At 50.8% G+C, this 24,869-nt stretch overlaps 1 protein-coding gene across 5 annotated transcripts in view; it reads right to left on the reverse strand.

The window, feature by feature from the left end:
• Positions 1-24,869, reverse strand: part of sfi1 (SFI1 centrin binding protein) — a 290,590-nt gene that overhangs the window by 168,470 nt on the left and 97,251 nt on the right. For all 5 annotated transcript variants that reach the window (XM_072498737.1, XM_072498720.1, XM_072498747.1 and 2 more), the window contains one exon: positions 18,627-18,693. In XM_072498737.1, the coding sequence (XP_072354838.1) occupies positions 18,627-18,693 (67 nt within the window). The remainder of the gene's footprint in view (positions 1-18,626; positions 18,694-24,869) is intronic.

Consider the following 24,869-nt stretch of genomic DNA (forward strand, 5'->3'; position numbering starts at 1 on the left):
GAGCTGGGCAGTGTGGAGAAATTTCTTGAGGTTAGCGTTGTGGTCCTGCTGATCATGGCCGCAGATGGTGACATTATCTAAGTACAGGTGTGTATCCCGCAGCCCGTACTGGTCCACCATTTGGTCCATCGCTCGCTGGAAGACCGAGTCCCCATTGGTGACGCCGAAGGGAACCCGGAGAAAGTGGGAGAGGCGGCCAGCTGCCTCAAAGGCAGTGTACTGGCAGTCCTCTGGGCAGATAGGGAGCTGGTGGTACGCGGACTTCAGGTCCACGGTGGAGAAGACCCGGTACTGCGCAATCTGATTGACCATGTCAGATATGCGGGGAAGGGGGTACGTATCGAGCTGCGTGTACCGGTTAATGGTCTGACTGTAGTCGATGACCATCCGGTGCTTCTCCCCAGTCTTGGCGACCTCCACCTGAGCTCTCCAGGGGCTGTTACTGGCCTCTATTATCCCGTCTCTCAGGAGTCGCTGAACCTCCGACTTGATGAAGGTCATGTCCCGAGCACTGTATCGTCTGCTCGTAGTGGCAACGGGCTTACAGTCTGGGGTGTGTTATGGGTCCGGGTTTACAGAACCCCAAAGTTCATGGAGTTCAACCGACCCACAACTTTTAATAGATTGTAGTGTGGGAAGCACACGGCGTGCTCTCCAGGTGTGATACAGCAATTATGGACAAATGGTTTTTAAAACAAAACAATGTTTATTCTATGAACTCAAGTTAACCCTTTTAAAACAAACATTGAATGTCTTAACACCCATTACTTCAAAGATAACCCCAAAAGACTACAACACTAAATAATCCTTCAAACTGTTCCTTTAAACATCCAAAAGACTTCAAACCTTCAAAAATAAGAACACATTAGATTACATTCAATATATTTATAGTCTTTGGATTGCAGACATCAGCAGACCAGCTCTGTGTTTCTTCCTGCAGCTCTCAGCAAAACACACAGACACTCCCAGCTGCCTTCTGAAACTGAAACTCAAGAAAGCAGAAGTGAGCTCAGCTCCCTCCACCCTCTGACATCACTTCAGTAATATGATCAGCTCAATTTCTTAAAGGTACATTGCTTAAACATCCATTTCTTAAAGGTACTCTCACATGACACCTCCCACCAAGAAAAAAAATACCCCATCAACTTCAAGATGGTTTCATTTTTCACCTTTGCACCATCAATTAAGAAATGCACACAGTAAAAACACTTCACAGGTTCAAAAAAAAAAACAACACACGCAAACAGGTATAATAATATAGTCCATTTTTTTTGTTTTTTCATTCTTCTTCCTCCAACCTTCTCGACTGACAGTCTCCTTTCTATACCCTACCGACAATACTACTTGATGAACTTCTGCCCACTTTTCATCCGCCTGCAGATGTACAGGTCTCCATTTTCTCATCAAGACATCACTTTTATGGTAATAACACTCTGGTATACACTCAGATTCCTCTTCCATATATGTTTTCTGATATATCTGTTTTATTTCTAGATCTTTCTGTTGGAACTCCGACAATTTTTCTGAACTAAAAATATCCGCCTCATCCTCCACCTGTTCTTGTTCTTTTTCAACCATCTGATCAAAAATCGTTTCTGATAATTGCACTTCAACTTCATCTTCACTTTTTGACTTCGCCTCTTGTCTTAACCTGTGACTTTGCGACCTTGTTACTACACAATCCAGAAAAATCCCAGGATATTCGTCCTTCAACACTTCAGTTGTCTGATTTTCCACTGGCTTATCAACCACAGTAGGCATCACTCCCACCTGCAATCCAGCTATATCATTACCCAAGATAAACTGTATTCCTGGACAAGATAGTTTACCTATTACTCCTACTACCACTTCACCACTCTTCACTGGACTTTCCAACCTTACCTTCTATAATGGAATGCTACTCCTCTCACCCTGAATTCCACATATCACCACCTTTTCTTGCAACATTCTTCCCAAACTACATAATTCCTCATCTCTTACCATTAAAGATTGACTAGCCCCTGTATCTCTCAAAATTGTGACTTCTTTACCTGCTCCTCCTGATACACATGAGTAAACTTTACCCACACAAGTAAATTCTTTAAAGACATCTGGCACCTTCTTATGAATTACTTCTTGAACAGGCTGTACAATCTTTTGCACCTCCTTTGCTTCCCTTGGGCTTTCCTTTACCACTCTAACAAACCCCACTGTCTTATCCTGTTTTACCACATCAGCCTTCCCAGTGCTTTTCTTCAACCACCAACACTGTGATTTTACATGGCCTAGTTTATTACAGTGAAAACATTTGAAACTTTTCAACTCTTTTCCACCCTCCTGGATTTATTTTTTAATCTGAGGTACACTCTCTTTATCGTCTCCCATCAGATCACCTTTACCTTTACCACGTGAGTATTTCTCATGTCCCCAGTTTATATCCCTCACCGGCTGAAACTAATGTCGGAAACCAAGCTTTGATTTATATGAACTAATTCATAATCATCTGCCATTTCTGCTGCTAATCTCGCAGTTTTAATCCTCTGCTCTTCCACATGAGTTCTCACTACATCAAGAATTGAATTTTTAAACTCCTCCAAAAGTATAATTTCTCTCAGAGCTTCATACGTTTGGTCTATTTTCAAAGCTCTTATCAAAATTACTCTATTTGAGCCTTTCACACTCCATGTATGTTTGACCAAATTCTTTCCTTAAATTTCTAAACCTTTGTCTGTAAGCTTCAGGCACTAGCTCACATGCACCCAAGATGGATTTTTTCACCTCCTCATACATTCCAGATACCTCCTCCTGTAGTGATGCAAACACTTCACTAGCTCTACGTACCAGCTTTGTTTGATTCAGTAATACCCACATGTCCTGTGGCCATTTCATTTGTTTAGCTACCGTCTCAAATGAAATGAAAAAGGCTTCTACCTCTTTCTCGTCAAACCTTGGCAATGCTTGGACATATTTATATAGATCCCCACGTCTTCGACTATGATGCTCTGTCTCACTATCCTCACCAATCTCATCCAACTGTATGTTTCCCTTTGCGTCTGCCAATTTTAACTGATTTTTATGTTTCATTGCCATTTTATGAAGTTCAAACTCTCCCTCTTTTTCCCTTTCCTCTCTATCTCTATCTTTGTTTCTTTCTTCTCTCTCCTTTTCTTTTTCTCTCATTGCATATTCAAGCTGCTTTAATTCTTTTTCATGTTCAAATTGCTTAATCTGCAACTGGAGCTTTGCCATTTCTAATGAGTCAGAATGTATCTCAGGCAAAATTAAATGCTCAGCTACTGCGGTAAGTACCTCATCTTTTCGCATTTTGCCAGGCAATGTTAACTGCAATGCTTTTGCCAAATCTAAGTCTGCTTTTAGTCTCTGTCCGTAAGGTATTGCATGTTACCGTGTCCACCCCCAAAAACTCCTGAGCCTCTGAAAGAGCCATTGTCCACAACACACTCCCCACTTAAACCAAAATACCACACCTGTAAGGCAACCACAATATGCTCACCCCTCACTGTCTTTAAGTTCATCAAGCCAATCCAATTGATAGACTTTTATCCCCCTCGAGCCCCCAATTGTTATGGGTCCGGGTTTACTGAACCCCAAAATGTTTCATGGAGTTCAACCGACCCACAACTTTGAATAGATTGTGGTGTGGGAAGCACACGGCGTACTCTCCAGGTGTGATACAGCGAGGCCGAGACTGGTCTAGGGTGATGGAGGCGGCCACTGGACGGTGGGTTGGCTTCGGACAGTGGGCGGGCCGAGAGCAGCAGAGGCCAGCTGACGGACGGCGAGCCGGAGTTCCAGGAGGCGGCGGTGGACTTCTAAAATGGCGTCGGAGTTGCGGTGGTGGGCTTCAAAAATGGCAGCGAAGATGCAGCGGTGGACTTCAAAAATGGCGTCGAAGATGGCGGACCCCGCGGGTCGCACATGGCGGGTGGTGTCAAAGATGGCGGCCCCCGCATCCCCAACGGTGCCGCGTGGTTGGAGGCATAGGCACCCACGCCACTGAAGGCCACCTCCAGCGATTCAGCAAGCTGCACCGTTTCCCGGAGATCGAGTGTCTCCCTCCCTAGCAGGTGCTGACGAACGCAGTGTGAGTCAATGCCGGCAACATAAGCGTCCCAGATCCGAAGTTCGGTGTGCTTAGCAGCCGACACCGCCTCGCAGTTGCAGGCCCCGCCGAGCACCCGCAAAACGTGCAGAAATTCTGCCAGCGACTCTCCAGGGCACTGACGCCGTGTGGCAAGTAGGTGCCTGGTGAACAGTCCATTAACCCGCCTCACATACCGTCCTTTCAAGAGAATAATGGCTTCATCAAACGAGGCCACGTCCCAGAAGATGAGAAAAATCTGCGGGCTCACCCGGGCGATGAGGACTCGCAGCTTGTGTTCCTTGGAGACGGCGACGGCGGCAGAATTGCTGAAGGATTCGAGACAGCGAAGCCAGTGTGCGAACAACACATCGGCGTCAGCTGATTGGGGGTCAACCTGCAGGAGGTCCGATTTGAGACCTGGATCCATGTTAAACAGTTCTTTGATTTAATGTAAGTCAATTAAATTGATATGCCATCGATCAAAACGGAGAATGCAGAGTGAATTAACTATGGCTTTAATTGACTTACAACAGAACTGGCAGCGTGCCCCAGAATGAGGCAATATGAAAGGTCGGCAGCCTATATACCCAGGCCCTAGGGGGAGGAGCCACGGGCAGAGCCAAAACCGTATAACATGTGGCAATATTGTACAACACGTAATACTGTGGCAGCACAATACAACATAGTGGTTTCACCACAAGCACACGACTCACTCTACAGGTATGGTACAGCAGGGAGGTCAATGGGACGGCGGGGGAAGCCGGGGTCAGCAGGCGTCAGCTGACTTACGGGAGTGACATGGGGGGAGCAAAAAAGCTAGACAGGGGTCTAGCGGGGGGGAGGGAAGGGGGGGAAGTGGGGGGGGGGGGGGGGGGAAGGGTTGCTGCTGCACTGGCCGAAAGGGAATGGGACACAGAACAGGTGGTCGGGACGGGGGTCCCCCCTCTGGGGGACTGGAGGGTGAGGGAGGCGTGGACACGGGACTGGCCCAGAAAAGGAGATGGCTAGTCGGCGGGGCGTGGGGGGGGGTGAGAGCCCCTCCAATCCGGCTGATAACGTGGAATGTGAGGGGCCTGAATGGGCCGGTGAAGAGGGCTCGAGTGTTCGCGCACTTAAAGGGACTGAAGGCGGACGTGGCCATGCTCCAAGAGACACATCTGAAGGTGGCGGACCAGGTCAGGTTAAGAAAGGGATGGGTAGGACAGGTATTCCACTCGGGACTGGACGCGAAGAATAGAGGGGTGGCAATATTGGTGGGAAAGCGGGTGTCATTTGAGGCCAAGACTATTGTAGCGGACAATGGAGGGCGATATGTAATGGTGAGCGGTAGGCTGCAAGGGACGTGGGTGGTGTTGGTAAACGTATACGCCCCGAACTGGGATGATGCAGGATTCATGAAGCGCATGTTGGGGCGCATTCCGGACCTGGAGATAGGAGGCCTGATAATGGGAGGGGACTTCAATACAGTGTTGGACCAGCACTGGACCGCACCAAATCAAGGACTGGAAAGAGGCCGGCGGCGGCCAAGGTACTTAGGGGGTTTATGGATCAGATGGGGGGAGTGGACCCATGGCGGTTTGCAAGGCCGCAGGCCTGGGAATTTTCTTTCTTCTCCCATGTACACAAAGCCTACTCCCGGATAGATTTCTTTGTTCTGGGTAGGGCGCTCATCCCGAGGGTGGAGGGGACGGAGTATTCGGCTATAGCCATTTCGGACCATGCCCCGCATTGGGTGGAACTGGAGCTGGGAGAGGAGAGGGACCAACGCCCGTTGTGGCGGCTGGATGAGGGACTGCTGGCGGACGAGGTGGTGTGTGGGAAGGTGAGGGGGTGTATCGAAAGGTACTTGGAGGCCAACGACAACGGGGAGGTGCGGTTGAGGGTGGTATGGGAGACGTTGAAGGCGGTGCTCAGGGGAGAGCTAATTTCCATTAGGGCTCATAGGGAGAAGACAGAGGGTATGGAAAGGGAGAGGTTAGTGGGGGAGATTTTGAGAGTGGACAGGAGATATGCAGAGGCCCCGGAGGAAAGATTACTTGGGGAAAGATGACGGCTCCAGACGGAGTTTGACCTGTTGACCACAGGGAAGGCGGAGGCACAGTGGAGGAAAGCGCAGGGGGCGACCTACGAGTATGGAGAAAAGGCTAGTCGGATGCTGGCACACCAGCTCCGTAAGAGGAGGGCAGCGAGAGAAATAGGGGGAGTCAAAGATGGAAGGGGAGCCAAGGTTCGGAGTGCGACGAAAATAAACGAGGTATTCAAGGCCTTTTATGAAGAGCTAAATAGATCCCAGCCCCCAGCGGGGGAAGAGGGGGTGAGACGATTCCTAGATCAGCTGAGATTCCCGAGGGTGGAGGAGCAAGAGGTGGCTGGTTTGGGGGCATCAATTGGGTTGGAGGAGCTGAGCAAGGGTTTGGGGAGCATGCAGGCGGGGAAGGCCCCGGGACCGGACGGATTCCCGGTGGAGTTCTACAGGAAGTACGCAGACCTGTTGGCCCCGCTACTGGTGAGGACCTTTAATGAGGCAAGAGAGGAGGGGACCCTGCCCCCGACAATTTCTTTGATCCTAAAGCGGGACAAGGACCCACTGCAATGTGGATCATACAGGCCGATTTCGCTCCTTAATGTGGATGCGAAGTTGCTGGCAAAAGTGCTGGCCACGAGGATCGAGGACTGTGTCCCGGTGGTAATCCACGAGGACCAGACGGGATTTGTAAAGGGCAGGCAACTAAACACCAATGTGCGGCGGCTCTTAAACGTGATAATGATGCCATCGGAGGAGGGAGAGGCGGAGATAGTGGCAGCTATGGACGCGGAGAAGGCCTTTGACCGAGTAGAGTGGGAGTACCTCTGGGAGGTGCTGCGTAGGTTTGGATTCGGGGGAGGGTTTATCAGTTGGGTTAAGCTCCTTTACAGAGCCCCGATGGCAAGTGTAGTGACGAACCGGCGGAGGTTGGAGTACTTTCGACTGTACCGAAGGACGAGGCAGGGGTGCCCCCTGTCCCCCCTGATGTTCGTATTGGCGATCGAACCATTGGCCATGTCATTGAGGGAGTCTAATAAATGGAGGGGGGTGGTCCGAGGGGGAGAAGAGCATCGGGTGTCGCTATATGCGGATGACCTGTTGCTGTACGTGGCGGATCCAATGGAGGGGATGGTGGAGGTCATGCAGACTCTAAGGGAGTTTGGGGAGTTTTCGGGCTATAAGCTCAATGTAGGGAAGAGTGAGCTCTTTGTATTACAGGCGGGGGACCAAGAAAGAGGGATAGGGGGCCTACCGCTGAGGAGGGCGGAGGGGAGCTTTCGGTATCTGGGGATCCAGATAGCCAGGAGTTGGGGGACCCTACATAAACTGAATCTGACGAGGTTGGTGGAGCAAATGGAGGAGGATTTCAAAAGATGGGACATGTTACCGCTCTCGCTGGCGGGTAGAGTGCAGTCGGTCAAAATGGTGGTCCTTCTGAGGTTTCTGTTTGTGTTTCAGTGCCTTCCCATCGTGATCACTAAGGCCTTTTTTAAGAGAGTAGGCAGGAGTATTATGGGGTTTGTGTGGGCGAATAAGACCCCGAGAGTAAGGAGAGGGTTCCTGGAACGCAGTAGGGACCGAGGAGGGTTGGCGCTGCCAAACCTGGGGAGCTACTACTGGGCAGCAAATGTGGCGATGATCCGCAAGTGGGTTATGGAGGGAGAGGGGGCGGCATGGAAGAGGATGGAGATGGCGTCCTGTAAAGGAACGAGCCTGGGGGCGTTGGTGACGGCACCGCTGCCGCTCTCGCCGACAAAGTATACCACGAGCCTGGTGGTGGCGGCAACGCTAAGCATCTGGGGCCAGTGGAGACGGCACCGGGGTGCAATGGGAGCATCGGTGTGGGCCTCGATCAGGGGTAACCACCGGTTTGTCCCGGGGAAGATGGACGGGGGGTTCCAGAGCTGGCATCGGGCGGGGATTGGAAGAATGGGGGACCTGTTCATCGACGGGACGTTTGCGAGCCTAGGGGCACTGGAGTAGAAGTTAGAGTTACCCCCGGGAAATGCCTTTAGATATATGCAGGTGAGGGCTTTTGTGAGGCGACAGGTGAGGGAATTCCCGTTGCTCCCGGCACAAGAAGTTCAAGATAGGGTGATCTCGGGTGTATGGGTCGGGGAGGGCAAGGTGTCGGAAATACACCAGGCGTTGAAAGAAGAGGGGGAAGCGCTGGCAGAAGAGTTGAAGGGTGAATGGGAGGAGGAGCTGGGGGAGGAGATCGAGGAAGGTCTGTGGGCTGATGCCCTAGGTAGGGTTATTTCCTCCTCCTCATGTGCCAGGCTCAGCCTGATACAATTTAAGGTGGTCCACAGAGCGCACTTGACGGGGGCGAGGTTGAGTAGGTTCTTTGGAGTAGAGGACAGATGTGGAAGGTGCTCAGGGAGCCCGGCGAACCATGTCCATATGTTTTGGTCATGCCCGGCACTGGAGGGGTTTTGGAGAGGAGTGGCGGGAGCAATATCTCAGGTGGTGAAAGTCCGGGTCAAGCCAAGCTGGGGGCTAGCAATATTTGGAGTAGTGGACGAACCAGGAGTACAGGAGGCGAAAGAGGCCGGCATTCTGGCCTTTGCGTCCCTAGTAGCCCGGCAAAGGATCTTGCTAATGTGGAAGGAGGCGAAGCCCCCCAGCCTGGAGGCCTGGATAAATGATATGGCTGGGTTCATAAAGTTGGAGAGGATTAAGTTTGCCTTGAGAGGGTCTGCGCAGGGGTTCTACAGGCGGTGGTAACCGTTCCTAGACTATCTCGCGGAGCGTTAGAGGAAGGTCGGTCAGCAGCAGCAACCTTGGGGGGTGGGGGTGGAGGGGACGTCCTGGGAGGGGGGGGGGGGGAAGGGGGGACTGCCTGGGAGGGTGGATGTGCAAGAGATAACATGAAGGGTTGGGGAAACTGGCACGTACGGGTGAGGGCCAGTGTACAAAGCTGTGTAAATATATCATTTTGCCATGTATATATCTTGCTCTGCGCGATTTCTCGTTTTTTTTTTGTTACGGGGGGGGGTGGGTTATTGTTTGTAAGGGAGAAAAATTGTGTTAAAAAACTTTAATAAATATATATATTTTTTAAAAGGTATGGTACAGCAGAAATGGACCAGTATTTTTAAAACAAAACAATGTTTATTCTATGAACTCAACTTAACCTTTTTAAAACAAATAGTGAATATCTTAGCAACCATTAATTTAAAGATAACCCCCAAAGAATACAACACTAAGTAATCCTTTAAGCTGTCCTTTTAATATCCAAAAGACTTAACGAATCCTTAAACAGGTTCACATTCACTACTGAGAACATTTATAATTCTGAATTCACCAAATGATGCAGTCTTTGTTTAACTTCAGCTGCAGCTCAGTGGAAACCCCAGACCACCCAAGCTTTTCTCAAAGTGAAACTAAAAAGCAGAACCAGAGCTCAGCTCCACCCACACTCTGACATCACAGCAGTAACATGAGCAGCTAACCATTCCTTAAAGCGACATTCTCATGACACTTGTAAGAAAGGTACGGCAATCATCATGGATGATTTTAATAAGCTCATCGTCTGGAAGAATCAAATTGGCAAGGGTAGCCTGGAGGCAGAGTTCATTGCATGTATTAGAGATTGTTTCTTGGAACCGTATCATAGAATCTACCGTGCAGAATGAGGCCATTCGGCCCATCGAGTCTGCACCGGCCCCTGGAAAGAGCACCCCATGTAATCCCACATCTCCACCCTATCCCTGTAACCCGGTAACCCCACCCAACCTTTTTGGACACTAAAGGCAATTTAGCATGGCCAATCCACCTAACCTGCACGTCTTTGGACTGTGGCACAAGTATACTGGGCAGGAAGACTAAAAGGTAGGACAACTGATGAGCTGTGGCAGTTGTTTAAGGAGATACTCAATTCCTCACAGCTAAAATATATCCCTGTGAGGCCAAAAGATGGTAAGAGAGGTTAAAAAAAAAAAAACATCCATGGCTAAACAAGAAGGTCAAGGGCATTATAAAGACAAAAAAATAAGGTATATCATATTGCAAAGGCCAGTGGCAGGCTGCAAGATTGGGAAACTTTAAAACATAATCAAAGGGATAATAAAAAAGTAATAAAAAGACCCAAGATAAATTATGAAAGAAAACCAGCACAAAATATCAAAAAGCTTTTATAAGTAAATAAAAGGGAAGCTAAAATGAATGTTGATCACTTGGAAGATGAAGCCGGAGAGTTATTAGTGGGGAACACATAAATGGCAAAGATGCTAAATCAATACTTTACCTCAGTTTTTACGGTGGAGAACACTAGTACCATTCCTATGGGAACGGGCAATTCAGACGTAGTAGAAAAGGATGAAGTTAGAATAATCAACATCAATAGGGAAACGGTACTCAATAAACTATAGGGATTGAGTGCAGACAAGCCCCCCCGCCGGGCTTGATGGCCTACATCCTGGGGTGTTAAAGAAAGTAGCAGTAGAGATAGTGGATCCATTGGTTATAATATTCCAAAACTTCCTGGACATGGGAAAGGTTCCAATGGATTGGAAAAATGCTGATGGCGCACCCTTACTCAAAAAGGGAGAGAGGCAGAATGTGGGAAATTACAGACAAGTTATTTTAACATCTGTTGTTGGGAAAATGTTAGAATCAATTATCAAGGAAGTAATATCAGGACATTTGGAAAGTCAAAACGCTATCCATCAGAGTCAGCATTGTTTTATGAAGGGTAAATCATGTATGACTAATTTGCTAGAGTTCTTCGAAGATGTAACAAGCAAAATGGATAATGAGGATCCTGTAGATGTAGTATATCTGGTCTTCTGGGAAGTGTTTGATAAGGTGCCGCACAGAAGGTTAATTCACAAGGTTAGATCACATGGAATTAGGTGTAATTTATTAGCTTGAATAAAAGACTGGCTGACGGACAGAAGACAAAAAGTCGGGATAAATGGATACATTTTTCTGGATGGTAAGATGTGCCAGATATCGGTCCTTGGACCCCAGCTATTTACAATCTATATAAACAACTTGGATACAGGGATAGAAGGTTTTTAGCCAAATTTGCAGATGAATCTAAAATAGGTGGCACAGTAAGTTTCAATTCGGAAATAAGAACCTTACAAATGGATAGAGATAGGTGAAGAGAGTGGGCCAAAATGTGGCAGATTGAGTTTAATATGGATCAGTGGGAGGTCATGCAATTTGGTTTGAAAAATTGGGATGGTAACTTATTATCTAAATGGTGAGAGACTTTGGGGTGCTCCATTTCAAAGGAATCTGGGGACCCTTGTTCATGAGTCACAGAAAACTAGCATGCAAGTACAGCAGGTAATAAAGAAAGCAAATGGAATGTTGGAAATTATAGCTAAAGGAATAGAGTGTAAAGGTAAGGAAATGTTTGTTGCAACTGTACTAGGCAATGGTGAGACCACAGCTGGAGTATTGTGCACACAGTTTGGTCCCCTTATTTGAGTAAAGATGTAGTGGCATTGGAGGCAGTTCAGAGGAGGTTCACTAGGTGGATTCCAGAGGTGAGGGTTTATCGTATGAAGAGAGATTGAACAGTTTAGGCCTATGCTCTCTGGAGTTTAGAAGAATGAGGGGAAATCAAATTGAGGTACACAAGAGGATAACGTAGATGTGGAGCGGATGCGTCCTCTTGGGGGCATTCTAGAATGAGAGGCCTTAGTCTGAGGAGAAGAAGTAGCAAATTTAAAACAGAGTTGAGGAGAAACAACTTCTCCCAAAGAGTTATGAATCTGTGGAATTGGGCAGCGTGGTGAGGCAGCAGTGGGTTAGCCCTGCTGCCTCACGGCGCCGAGGTCGCAGGTTCGATCCCAGCTCTGGGTCATTGCATTCTCCCCATGTTTGCGTGGGTTTCGCCCTCACAACCCAAAAGATGTGCAGGCTCGGTGGATTGGCCACGCTAATTTGGAAAAAATGAATTGGGTACTCTTTAAAAAAAATGTTAAATAAATCTGTGGCATTCACTACACCAGACAGTGGATGCTGGGTCAGTGAGTAAATATTTTTTGTTGTTTTTGATATTTTTATTCAAATTTGTAACATATTTTCGCTCCCCCCCCCACCCCACCCACCACATTTACAGAAATAAGAAAAAACAAAGACCACATAAATAAACATCTTATAGCTATGTCACGTATTCCCCCAATATACAAGCCCCCCATTAAACGATAATAAACACAGTAGTAAACACAAAGAACCCCCCCCCCCCGCCCTGGGTTGCTGCTGCTGCTGACCACCTCCTAACACTCCGCTAGAAAGTCTAGGAACGGTTGCCACCGCCTGAAGAACCCTTGCACAGATCCTCTTAAAGGCAAATTTTACCCTCTCCAATTTAATGAATCCTGCCATGTCACTGATCCAGGCTTCCACGCTTGGGGGCCTCGCATCCTTCCACTGTAGCAGAATCCTCCACCGGTCTACCAGGGACGCAAAGGCCAGAATACCGGCCTCTTTCGTTTCCTGCACTCCCGGCTCGTCCGATACCCCAAATAGTGCGAGCCCCCAACTCGGCTTAACCCGGGTGTTTACCACCTTAGACACCGTCCTCGCAACGCCCCTCCAGATCCCATCCTGCGCTGGGCATGCCCAGAACATGTGGGCATGATTTATTGGGCTCCCCGAACATCTCACACACCTGTCCTCCACTCCCAAAACCCGACTCAGCCTTGCCCTCGTCATGTACGCCCTGTGCAGAACCTGAGATTGTATCAGGCTAAGCCTGGCGCAAGAGGAGGAAGAATTTACCCTACCCAGGGCGTCCGCCCACGTACCCTCATCTATTTCCTCCCATTTACCTTTCAGCTCCTCCACCGAAGCCTCCTCCTCCTCCTGCATCTCCTGGTAGATCGCCGAGACCTTGCCTTCTCCAACCCACACCCCCGAGAGTACCCTATCCTGGATCCTACGTGCTGGCAGCAGCAGAAATTCCCTCACCTGCCGTCTTACAAACGCCCTTACCTGCATGTACCTGAAGGCATTTTCAGGGGGGAGCCCGAATTTTTCCTCCACGCCCCAAGGCTCGCAAACTTCCCATCTATAAACAGGTCCCCCATCCTTCTAATACCTGCCCTGTGTCAGCTCAGGAACGCCCCATCCATTCTCCCCGGGACAAACCGATGGTTCTCTCGGATCGGGGACCACACCAAAGCCTCTGCCTCCCCCCTGTGGCGTCTCCACTGCCCCCAAATTTTGAGGGTCGCCGCCACCACTGGACTCGTGGTGTACCTTGTCGGCGGGAGCAGCAGTGGTGCTGTCACCAGCGCTCTCAGACTCGTGCCCACACAGGACTCCATCTCCAGCCTCTTCCACGCCGCCCCCTCACCCTCCAATGCGTATCATCGCCATTGGCAGCCCAGTAGTACCCACGCAGATTAGGCAACGCTAGCCCTCCTCTGTCCCTGCTCCGTTCCAGAAACACCCTTCTCACCCTCGGGGTCTTTTTCGACCATACAAACCCTATGATGCTCCTGCTAACCCGCTTAAAAAAGGCGTTAGAGATCAGGATGGGGAGGCACTGGAATATAAAAAGGAACCTCGGGAGCACCGTCATCTTCACCGACTGTACCGTACCCGCCAGGGAGAGTGGCAGCATATCCCACCTTTTAAACTCCTCCTCCATCTGCTCCACCAGCCTCGTCAAGTTGAGCTTGTGTAGGGCCCCCCAGCTCCTGGCCACCTGGATCCCTAGGTACCGAAAACTCCTTTCCGCCCTCTTCAGTGGAAGCTCGTCTATCCCCCTTCCCTGGTCCCCTGGGTGTATCACGAATAGATCACTCTTCCCCACGTTGAGTTTATACCCGGAAAAGTCTCCAAACTCCCTGAGGATCTGCATCACCTCTAGCATCCCCCCCACCGGGTCCGCCACATACAGTAACAGGTCATCTGCATACAGTGATACTCGGTGTGTCGCCCCCCCCCCCACACACACACGCACACACACACACACACCAGCCCCCTCCAGTTTCTGGACTCCCTCAAAGCCATCGCCAAAGGTTCAATTGCCAACGCAAATAAACAGGGGGGATAGTGGGGGTACCCTGTCTCGTCCACCGGTACTGCCGAACGTATTCCAACCTCCTCTGATTTGTGGCCACACTCGCCACCGGGGCTTCGTACAGTAACCTAACCCAACTAACGAACCTCTCCCCGAACCTCCTCAACACTTTCCACAGGTACCCCCACTCCACCCTATCGAAGGCCTTCCGCATCCATAGCCGCCACTATCTCCGCTTCCCCCTCCACTGCAGGCATCATGATTACATTTAGGAGCCTCCGCATATTGGTGTTTAGCTGCCTTCCCTTCACGAAACCCGTCTGGTCCTCGTGGATCACCCCCGGAACACGGTCCTCAATTCTGGTAGCCAACACCTTCGCTAACAGCTTTGCATCCACGTTGAGGAGCAAGATTGGCCTATACGACCCCCCCCCCCCCCCCTCACCCGCCTCATTGAAAGTCCTCACTAGTAGTGGGCCCAACAGGTCCATACACTTCCTGTAAAATTCCACCGGGAACCCATCTGGCCCCGGTGCCTTCCCCGCCTGCATACTCCCCAGCCCCTCAGTCAGCTCCTCCAGCCCTACCGGTGCCCCAAGCCCCGCCACCTGCCCCTCCTCTACCCTCGGGAAACTCAGCCTGTCCAGAAAACGACGCATCCCCCCTCCTCCGTCGGGGGCTCAGACCTATACAGCCCCTCATAGGAGTCTCTAAATACCCCATTTATTCCCACCGCACTCCGAACCATCTTCTCCCCTTTATCCCGAACTCCCCCAATCTCCCTCGCCGCCTCCCGCTTCCGCAGCTGGTATGCCAGCATCCAGCTAGCCTTCTCCCCGTATTCATACACCACCCCTTGTGCCTTACTCCACTGCACCTCCGCCTTCTTGGTAGTCAACAGGTCGAACTCGGCCTGGAGGCTTCGTCGCTCCTTGAGTAGTCCCTCCTCGAGGACCTCTGCATACCTCCTATCCACCCTTAAAATCTCCCCCACCAATCTCTCCCTCTCTCTCCTCTCCTCCCCCTCCTTGTGGGCCCTAGTGGAGATTAGCTCTCCCCTAATCACCACCTTCAGCGCCTCCCAGACCACCACTACCTGCACCTCCCTATTATCATTCACCTCTAGGTATCTTTCAATGCACCCCCGGATCCACCCGTTCACCTCCTCATCCGCCAGCAAACCCACCTCCAGGCGCCACAGCGGGCGCTGGTCCCTCTCCTCCCCTAGCTCGAGCTCCACTCAGTGCGGGGCATGGTCTGAGATGACTATGGCTGAATACTCCGTGTCCTCCACCCTCGGGATCAGCGCCCTGTTCAAAATGAAGAAGTCAATGCGGGTGTAGGCTTTATGGACGTGGGAAAAGAAGGAGAATTCCCTGGCCCCCGGCCTAGCAAACCTCCATGGGTCCACTCCTCCCATCTGGTCCATAAACCCCCTCAACACCTTGGCCGCTGCAGGCCTCTTACCCGTCCTGGATCTAGAGCTGTCCAATGCAGGATCCAATACCGTATTAAAGTCCCCCCTCATTATCAAGCTCCCTGCCTCCAGGTCCGGAATCCGGCCCAACATGCGCCACATAAATCCGGCATCGTCCCAATTCGGAGCATACACATTCACCAAGACAACCCGCACCCCCTGCAGCTTACTGCTCACCATCACGTCCCTACCTTCATTGTCTGCCACGATGCTCAGCGCCTCAAACGACACCCGCTTCCCCACCAAAATCGCCACACCTCGATTCTTTGCGTCCAACCCAGAGTGGAAAACCTGCCCTACCCACCCCTTTCTCAGCCTAACCTGGTCAGCTACCCTCAAATGCGTCTCCTGGAGCATGACCACATCTGCCTTCAGTCCCTTCAGATGCGCGAACACACGGGCCCTCTTTACCGGCCCGTTCAGGCCTCTCACATTCCAAGTTATCAGCCGGATAAGGGAGCTGCTGCTGCCACCACCCCCCCCCCGGCCGATTAGCCATCTCCCTTTCTAGGCCAGCCGCGTGCCCGCGCCTCCCGCACTCTCCGTTCCCCCCAGCAGCAGACCCCCACCCCGACTCTCCCTTCAGGCTCCAGCTCCCCTTCGGCCAATGCAGCAGCAACCCAGTTCCCCCCACCCTACCCCCCCAGCTAGGTCTCCCCCAGTTGCGTTGCTCCCCCATAGCACTCCCGTAAGTCAGCTGACTCCTGCTGACCCACGGCCGCTCCCGTCACTCCATCGACCCCCCCAGTGTGAGAATCTCCCCCCCCCCCCCTCCTCCTGTCCATCAGCGGGCGCTCCTCTCCAGCACCACCCCTCCCCCTGGCCCTGCCCCCTTCCTTCCCTAGCGCGGGAAAAAAAAAAAACGCGCTTTCCACCAAGCCGGCCTCGCACCCTCAGGCGCAGCTCCCTTTCGTGGCCTGATCCGAGCTCCCCCACCTTGGGCCTCCCCTCTCCCCTCCCCCCCCAATGGGGCCCCCCTCTTCCAACCACCGACGCCCACACTCTCACCAAACCCCCACTACGAACCATTTCACCTTACCCCACCCAGCACCCAAAAAAAAAAAGTACCAAACAGAACAGAACATCCCCCCAAAACACAACAATCACACCAATCCCCTCTCGGCATCCCCTCGCAACCGACCCTCAATCCGAGTCCAACTTTCCGGCCTGGATAAAGGTCCAAGCCTTCTCCGGCGTCTCAAAGTAGTGGTGGTGGTCTTTGAAAGTGACCCACAGTCGCGCCGGCTGCAACATTCAAAATTTCACCCCCTTCCGATGCAGAGCCGTCTTAGCCTGATTGTACCCAGCCCTCTTCTTGGCCACCTCCGCGCTCCAGTCCTGGTATATCCGGACCTCTGCATTCCCCCACCTGCTGCTCCGCTCCTTCTTTGCCCACCTTAAGACACACTCCCTGTCCACGAAGCGGTGGAACCGTACCAGCAACGCCCGCAGCGGCTCGTTGGGCTTGGGCCTCCTCGCCAGGACTCGGTGGGCCCCCTCCAGCTCCAAGGGCCCCGGGAAGGCGCCCGCGCCCATCAACGTGTTCAGCATCGTGACCACGTATGCTCCAACATCCGACCCCTCCACTCCCTCCGGGAGACCCAGAATCTGCAGGTTCTTCCTCCTCGACCGGTTCTCCATGTCCTCGAACTTCTCCTGCCATTTCTTATGCATCGCCTCGTGCGCCTCTACCTTCACCGCCAAGCCCTAGATCTCGTCCTCGTTCTCAAAGGCCTTTTGCCGCACCTCCCGGATCGCCGCCCCCGGGCCTTCTGGGTCTCGAACAGCTTGTCTATCGAAGCCTTCATCGGCTCCAACAGCTCTGCCTTCAATTCCGTGAAGCTGCGCTGGAGAAATGCCAACTGTTTCTGCGACCACTGCGCCCATGCTGCCTGGTCTCCACCCGCCGCCATCTTGATTTTCCTCCCTCTCACTTTTCGCTGCTCCAAAACTACTTTTTTCACCGCTCCACTCCTGGTCCAATCCATAGTGCCGGGGAAATATTATTATCGCCTTCCCACACTGGGAACTGTCGAACAAATGCCGCTGGGGGGCCTAAAAAGAGCCCAAAAGTCCGTTTCTGTCGGGGGCTGCCGAACGTGCGACTTAGCTCCGCATAGCCGCAACCGGAAGTCTCCGACAGTGTGTAAATTTAAGGAGTTAGACAGATTTTTAATTGGTAATGGGTTAAAGGGTTATGGAGAATGGGCAGGGTGGTGGAGTTAAGGCCAGAATGAGATCAGTCATGATCGAATTGGCGGAACAGACCCAATGGGCCAACTGGCCTAATTTTGCTCCTATATCTTATGACTTATGAGCAAGGTTGGATAGGGTGGCATGGTAGCACAGTGGTGAGCATGGTTGCTTCACAACTCCAGGGACCCGGGATCGATTCCCGGGTTGGGTCACTGTCTATGCAGAGTCTGCATGTTCTCCCCGTGTCTGTGTGGGTTTCCTCAAGGTGCTCCGGTTTCTTCCCACAGTTCAAAGATGTGCGGTTTAGCTCGATTGTTCACGCAGTGACCAATTACCCCGTAGTGTCCAAAAGCTGGGGTTGCTGGTTTCCAGGGATAGAGTGGAGGTGTGGGCTTAGGTAGGGTGCTCTTTCAGGGGCCGGTGTAGACTCGATGGGCCGAATGGCCTCCTTCTGCACTGTAAATTCTATGACTACGACTAAGGTGTGCAGAGGAGCAGGGCAAATTCTAGGGAGCATAGTGAGGGGCAGAAGCATACTGATACTAAGGGAGACATTTTGTTAAATTGCTTTTCAGTTCTTTAAACTGTCATTTCAAAACAATTGAAACTCTTGTCTGTTTTAGCAGCAAGGCATATTTTAAGTGTGAAACTAAAATGTTAAACTTTCCCTGAGGCACTTCAAAACTGAAAATTTAACAACCTGAAATTTTGCAGACGCAAGTCTTTGATTGAACTTGCCTTATTCTGATCTAAAGGCTAAGTTCCCATAACTTGCAGTCCATCAACCCACAGAACCACTGGAATTTCTGTAGAGATTTACTCCAACATTCTTGTCCTGGATCACATTCCTCACCTGAGACCACTTTCTCCTTTGAATGCGCTTTATCCAGCAAAGCAGAGACTTGCTCAGCAATACCTTCCTATAACCGAAAGATACATTGATTTCAGTTAAGTCAGTAACATGAAGCACAATTGAAGTGTTGGGTTCGATCGGCATTTTGATGGCAATAAACTAGAATTAACTGAAGTGGCATTGCTTCTAACATTGGTTTACTTCCATATAAAACAGAAAACTTGTTCTGGACTTTTCCATTAACCAAACTGCGCTGTGCAGTTGACTTAACTTATTAATATTCTAACTGTCACAAAGCTGCACCATTTAATTACAGTGCTTCCAGGCTGCTTTGTGCATGCTGCATTTGTATTGCAGGGAGAGATTGCGATGTATTACCCTGTTCAACCGTGAACACAGCTGGCAATTGGAAACAGTGGGCATTTCCCAAGGACTCACAGCATCTATAATGGCTCAGGAAGGTCTCATGGTAAATGGCAGCAAAACCACTCTATCAGACAGGCCTGATTCAATTAGTGTTCGATCAGAAAGGGATACAAGAACATACAAAAGCTGACAGACCAGGCAACAATCAACTGGTCCATCTCCAAAAGCAAAATACTGCAGATGCTGGAAATCTGAAATAAAAATTAAAAACCCTGCAAATACCCTGTTTCTCTCCACAGCTGAAACCAGAGATGTTGGGTTAACGTTTCATGTCAATGCCCTTTTATCAGAACTTGAAACATGAACTCTCTTCTCTCTCCACAAATGCTGCCAGGCATGCTGAGTATTTCCTGCAATTGTTTATATAATTGGCTCATTTAGCTTCTCCATCTTGTGCATCACGGAACAGGCACTCCCCATCCATCATTTACTGTCCTGGAAGAGGCCAAATGTCAGATTCCACAAACAGATGAATTATGGGGGAAAATTGGACTATTTCTGAGACCCTTTGGCAACCAAACCCAGTCCAAGAGATCACTGTGACCCTGATTAATGTTATGCATCTTGTACAAGGTGAACGCCAACCCCGCCAGAAACAGGTTTCAAATACTCATGCCAGGCAGCTTCTGTGGAGAGAGAAATAATTAACATTTCTTTATTAAAATAATTTTATTAAGACATTTATATGAACAGTAAATCCAAACCAACACAAGAGCAAGAAAAAACAGGAACCTCGCAATAACTAACCAACATTCCAACCCCCCTGCCATTCCCCTCCTCCCACCCTGCCTTCCCCATTTTAACCCCTTAATTCCCACCCCTCCCACTGCAAACACCTCAATTCTCCTTGAAGAAGTCAATGAATGGCTTCCATCTCCGGGCTAACCCATCAACCTACCATCTTAAGACGAACTTGATTTTCTCCAATCTTAGGAACTCTGCCATGTCACTCATCCACACCCCCAGTTTCGGTGGGCAAAGGCCAGAACATCGGCCTCTCTCGCCCCCCCTGGACTCCCGGGTGTTCTGACATTTCAAACATCGCCACATCTGGACTCGGGACAACTTTCATCCGCAGCACCTTGGACATTACATCCACGGACTCCTGCCAGATCCCCTTCAGTTTTGGACATGTTCAAAATATGTGAACAGAGTTCACGGGCCTCCCCGTGCATCGCCTCACACCTGTCCTCAACCTTCTCAAAAAACCTGCTCATCCTATCCACCGTCATGTGCGCCCTATAGAACATAGAACAGTACAGCACAGTACAGGCCCTTCGGCCCACGATGTTTCACCGACCACTTATCCTAATCTAAGATCAACCTAACCTACACCCCTTCAATTTACTGCTGTCCATGAGCCTGTCCAAGAGTCACTTAAATGTCCCTAATGACTCCGACTCCACCACCTCCGCTGGCAGTGCATTCCACACACCCATCACTCTGTGTAAAGAACCAAACTCTGACATCTCCCCTATACCTTCCTCCAACCACCTAAAATTATGTCCCCTCGTGACAGCCATTTTCGCCCTGGGGAAAGGTCTCTGGCTATCCAGTCTATCCATGCCTCTCATCACCTTGTACACTTCTATCAAGTCACCTCTCTTCCTTCACTCCAGTGAGAAAAGCCTCAACCTATCTTCATTAGACATGCCCTCCAGTCCAGGCAGCATCCTGGTAAATCTCCTCTGCACCCTCTCCAAAGCATCCACATCCTTCCTATAATAAGGCGACCAGAATTGGCCACAATATTCCAAGTGTATTCTAACCACACTTTTTAATGAAAGCCAAAACACCATACTCCTTCTTAACAACCCTATCAACGTGGGTGGCAACATTGAGGGATCTATGTACATGGACCCCAAGATCCCTCTGTTCCTCCACATTTCCAACAATCCTGCCTTTTACCCTCTATTCAGCATTCAAATTCGACCTTCCGAAATGAATCACTTCACATTTACCTAGGTTGAACTCCATCTACCACTTCTCAGCCCAGCTCTGCATCCTGTCAATGTCCTGTTATAACCTGCAACAGCCTTCGACACTATCTACAACTCCACCAACCTTCGTGTCATCGGCAAACTTACTAACCCACCCTTCCACTTCCTCATCCAAGTCATTTATAAAAACCACAAAGAGCAGAGGTCCCAGAACTACCTTAAACTGGATCAGGCTGAGCCTCATGCACGACGAGGGTGCATTCACCCTCCTCAGAAACTCCTCCCACAACCCTGCCTCCATTTCCACCCCACCCCCCTAGTTCCTCCTCCCATTTCCGCTTAACAACTTATCCTGTAGTCCCGAAGGAGGCAAATCAGGAAAGGGTGGCACCTGCTTCCTCACAGAGTCCCGTACCTGTAAGTATCGGAATCCGTTCCCACTAGACAGCTCATATTCCTCCTCAAAGTCCTCTAAACCCGTAAAGCTGCCTCCCACAAACAGGTCCGCAAACCGTTCGATCCCTGTCTGCGCCCCCGAAACCTCGCGTCCAAACCCTCGGTTCAAATCTGTGATTGTCGAAAATCGGTGCACACACTGAGGCACCTTACCACCTAAGAATCTGCCGCCACTGTCCCCACACCCACAAGGCCGCCGCCACCACCACAGGGCTTGTGGACTACTTGGCCGGCGAGAACGGCAGAGGCATCGTCAACAATGCCCTGCACCCCCACGCCAACCCCTTCTCCACTACCCATTTCCTCACCATAGCAATGTTTGCTGTCCAATAATAATTCATTATGTTTGGCAAAGCCAACTCGCTACCCCCCTCGCCCCTGTTCCAACAGCACCTCATTAACCCCTGGGGTTTTCCCCACCCAAACAAACCCCAAGATCAAAGTATTGACTTTCTTAAGGAATGATTTTGGGATGAAGATCTGGAAGTTCTGAAAGACAAATAAGAGCCTCGGCAGCACCGTCATTTCACTTTCTGCACCCACCCCGCCAGCGACAGTGGCAGCACATCCCACCTCTTAAAATCCCCCCAACTGTGCCAGATTCAACTTGTGCAGCTGTTCCCATCCCCGCGCCACCTGGATACCCAAATATCTGAAGCTTGTCCCCACCACCTTGAATGGCAGATCACCCAACATCCTCTCCTTCCCCCTGGCCTCGATCGGGAAGATCTCACTCTTCCCCATGTTTAGCTTATATCTGGAAAACAGGCAAACTCCTCCAGAATACTCAAAACTCCCCAGATACCTCCCAGTGGATCCGAGATATAAAAGCAACAGGTCGTCCGCATATAGCGAGACCCTGTGCTCAACGCCCCCCACACAATCCCTCTATTGCCAAGGCAAAAAAAACAACGGGCTAAGCGGGCACCCCTGCCTTGTCCAACGGTGCAGCCCGAAGTACCCTGAGCTCATCTGATTCGTCCGCACGCTTGCTATCGGCGTCCTATACACCAATCGGACCCAGTCCACAAACCCCTGCCCGAACCCGAACCGTCCTAACACTTCCCACAAGTACTCCCATTCCACCTGATCAAAAGCCTTCTCTGTATCCATTGTTACTGCCACCTCCATGTCTTGCCCCTCCAGGGGCATCATTATCACGTTTAGTTGTCTCCGAAAATTCGCTGACAGCTGACTCCCTTTTACAAACCCCACCTGATCGTTCCCTATCGCCTCAGCACACAGTCCTCAATTTGTGAGGAAAGGATCTTTGCCCGAAACTTGGCGGCCACATTTAAAGCGATATTGGCAATAGGACCCACACTGCTCTGGATCTTTATCCTTCTTTAGTATTCGGCATATGGACCCCTGCAATAATGTAGGGGGGGAGCTCCCCCTTTTCCCTCACCTCATTATATGCCCTCAATAGCAGGGGCCCCAGGTCCCCCCCAAAGTCTTATAAAATTCTACAGGAAGCCCATCTGGGCCCGGGGCCTTCCCTGCCTACATCACCCCCATGCCCTCCATCACCTCCACCACTCCAATGGGGGCCCCCAGCCCCTTCACCAGGTCCTCCTCCACCTTGGGGAACTCCAATCCATCCAGGAACGGCGCATTACACCCACCCCCTGGCCAGGGGCTGAGATTCGTAGAGTCTCCTATAAAACTCCTCAAATACCCCATTCACCCCCACCGAGTCCAGTACCACTCTTCCCCTCCTGATCTCCCTTGTGCCTCCTGTTTACTGAGTTGGTTGGCCAGCATCCTACTTGCCTTCTCCCCATACTCATACACTGCCCCTCTGGTCCTCCGCAACTGCCCAACTGCTTTCCCAGTGGACGTCAAACCGAACGTCTTTTCTTGCTGTGCCACAGCAACCACACCTTTGTCAGCAGCCAACCCCCTCCACCAAACAATCCCATCCCCCTCTACTACTAAGCTAACCACCTGACAACCCCCCCCACTGTGCTCCTGTTAACTGGCCCGCCCACCTAGCCTGGGCGCCCCCACCCAAGGCGTCTGAGCCTCCTCCCCCGCACTGATTCCCCTTGCCCCCGCTCACATACCTCCATAACACAAACAACAATGGAACAGGAAAAAAGGTGCATTCACCCTCAATGCTCCCCAAACATCCCGCCACCAAACTCAACAAAACATCTCAAAGGGGAAAAGTTCTCCAACAACCAACAAACAAAAAGCAAAAAACAGAGAAAAAACAAACATCTCCTCACACCTCCACCAAAGTTCAGTTTCCTACTTCTCCTGCCAGTCCATTGTCTCTTTAAAAACTCCATTGCCTCCTCATGCGTCCCGAAATAATGTTCTCGGCCATTATAAGTCACCCAAAGGCAGGCCGGGCACAACATCCCGAACTTCATCCCCTTCTTAAAAAAGGCAGCCTTCACCGCTTGAACCCGGCTCTCCTCTTCGCCAGGTCCGCACCCAGGTCCTGGTACACCAAGACTTCATTGCCTTCTCAGGTGCACCTCCTCGTCTGCCTAGCCAGCGTCCGCTCCCTCAATGCCTTCAGGCATCCCCACGATCCTTAGGTTTTGTCTCCGGGAGCGATTCCCCTTCTCCTTTAGCCGCTTCTAGGTCTCCCGCATCATTCCAATCTCGGCCGCCAACGTGGTAAGCTGCTCCTCATGCTCTCCCACCGTCTCCTCCAATTTCCGAATGACCTGGCCCTGGGACTCCAGCCTCTGTTCCACCGACTAATTCCCGCTTTTAGTGGTTCCTTCATAGATTATATCATAGAATTTACAGTGCAGAAGGAGGCCATTCGGCCCATCGCGTCTGCACCGGCTCTTGGAAAGAGCACCCTACCCAAGGTCAACACCTCCACCCTACCCCCATAACCCAGTAACCTCACACAACACTAAGGGCAATTTTGGACACTAAGGGCAATTTATCATGGCCAATCCACCTAACCTGCACATCTTTGGATTGTGGGAGGAAACCGGAGCACCCGGAGGAAACCCACGCACACACGGGGAGGATGTGTAGACTCCACACAGACAGTGACCCAAGCCAGAATTGAACCTGGGACCCTGGAGCTGTGAAGCAATTGTGCTATCCACAATGCTACCGTGCTGCCCCAAGCCCGTTCCTGGGTTTTCCTCCTCTGCAAGCGGAACTTATCATTTAAGTCCGCCAGCTGCTGCGTTAACCACTGGGCAGGCAGAGCTGACCCTCCGCCATCTTGACATGTGGCGCACAAAGAATCTCTTGCTCCAACTGCTCCCTTCTTCTCGACCCACTTCTGATCCGTGGATCCTTCCACCAGCACCAGCAGTGGAGTTTAACTTTCCTCAGCCACTCCTGCACCTTTTTCCACCTAAACATCCCCCAGCAAATGGGGAAAAGGACTGAAAAAACCACCTCGAGCAGGAGCTGCCAAATGTGCGGCCACTCACTCCAT

The sequence above is a fragment of the Scyliorhinus torazame genome, chromosome 1 (assembly GCF_047496885.1).
Source record: "Scyliorhinus torazame isolate Kashiwa2021f chromosome 1, sScyTor2.1, whole genome shotgun sequence".
Classification (NCBI taxonomy): Eukaryota; Metazoa; Chordata; class Chondrichthyes; order Carcharhiniformes; family Scyliorhinidae; genus Scyliorhinus; species Scyliorhinus torazame.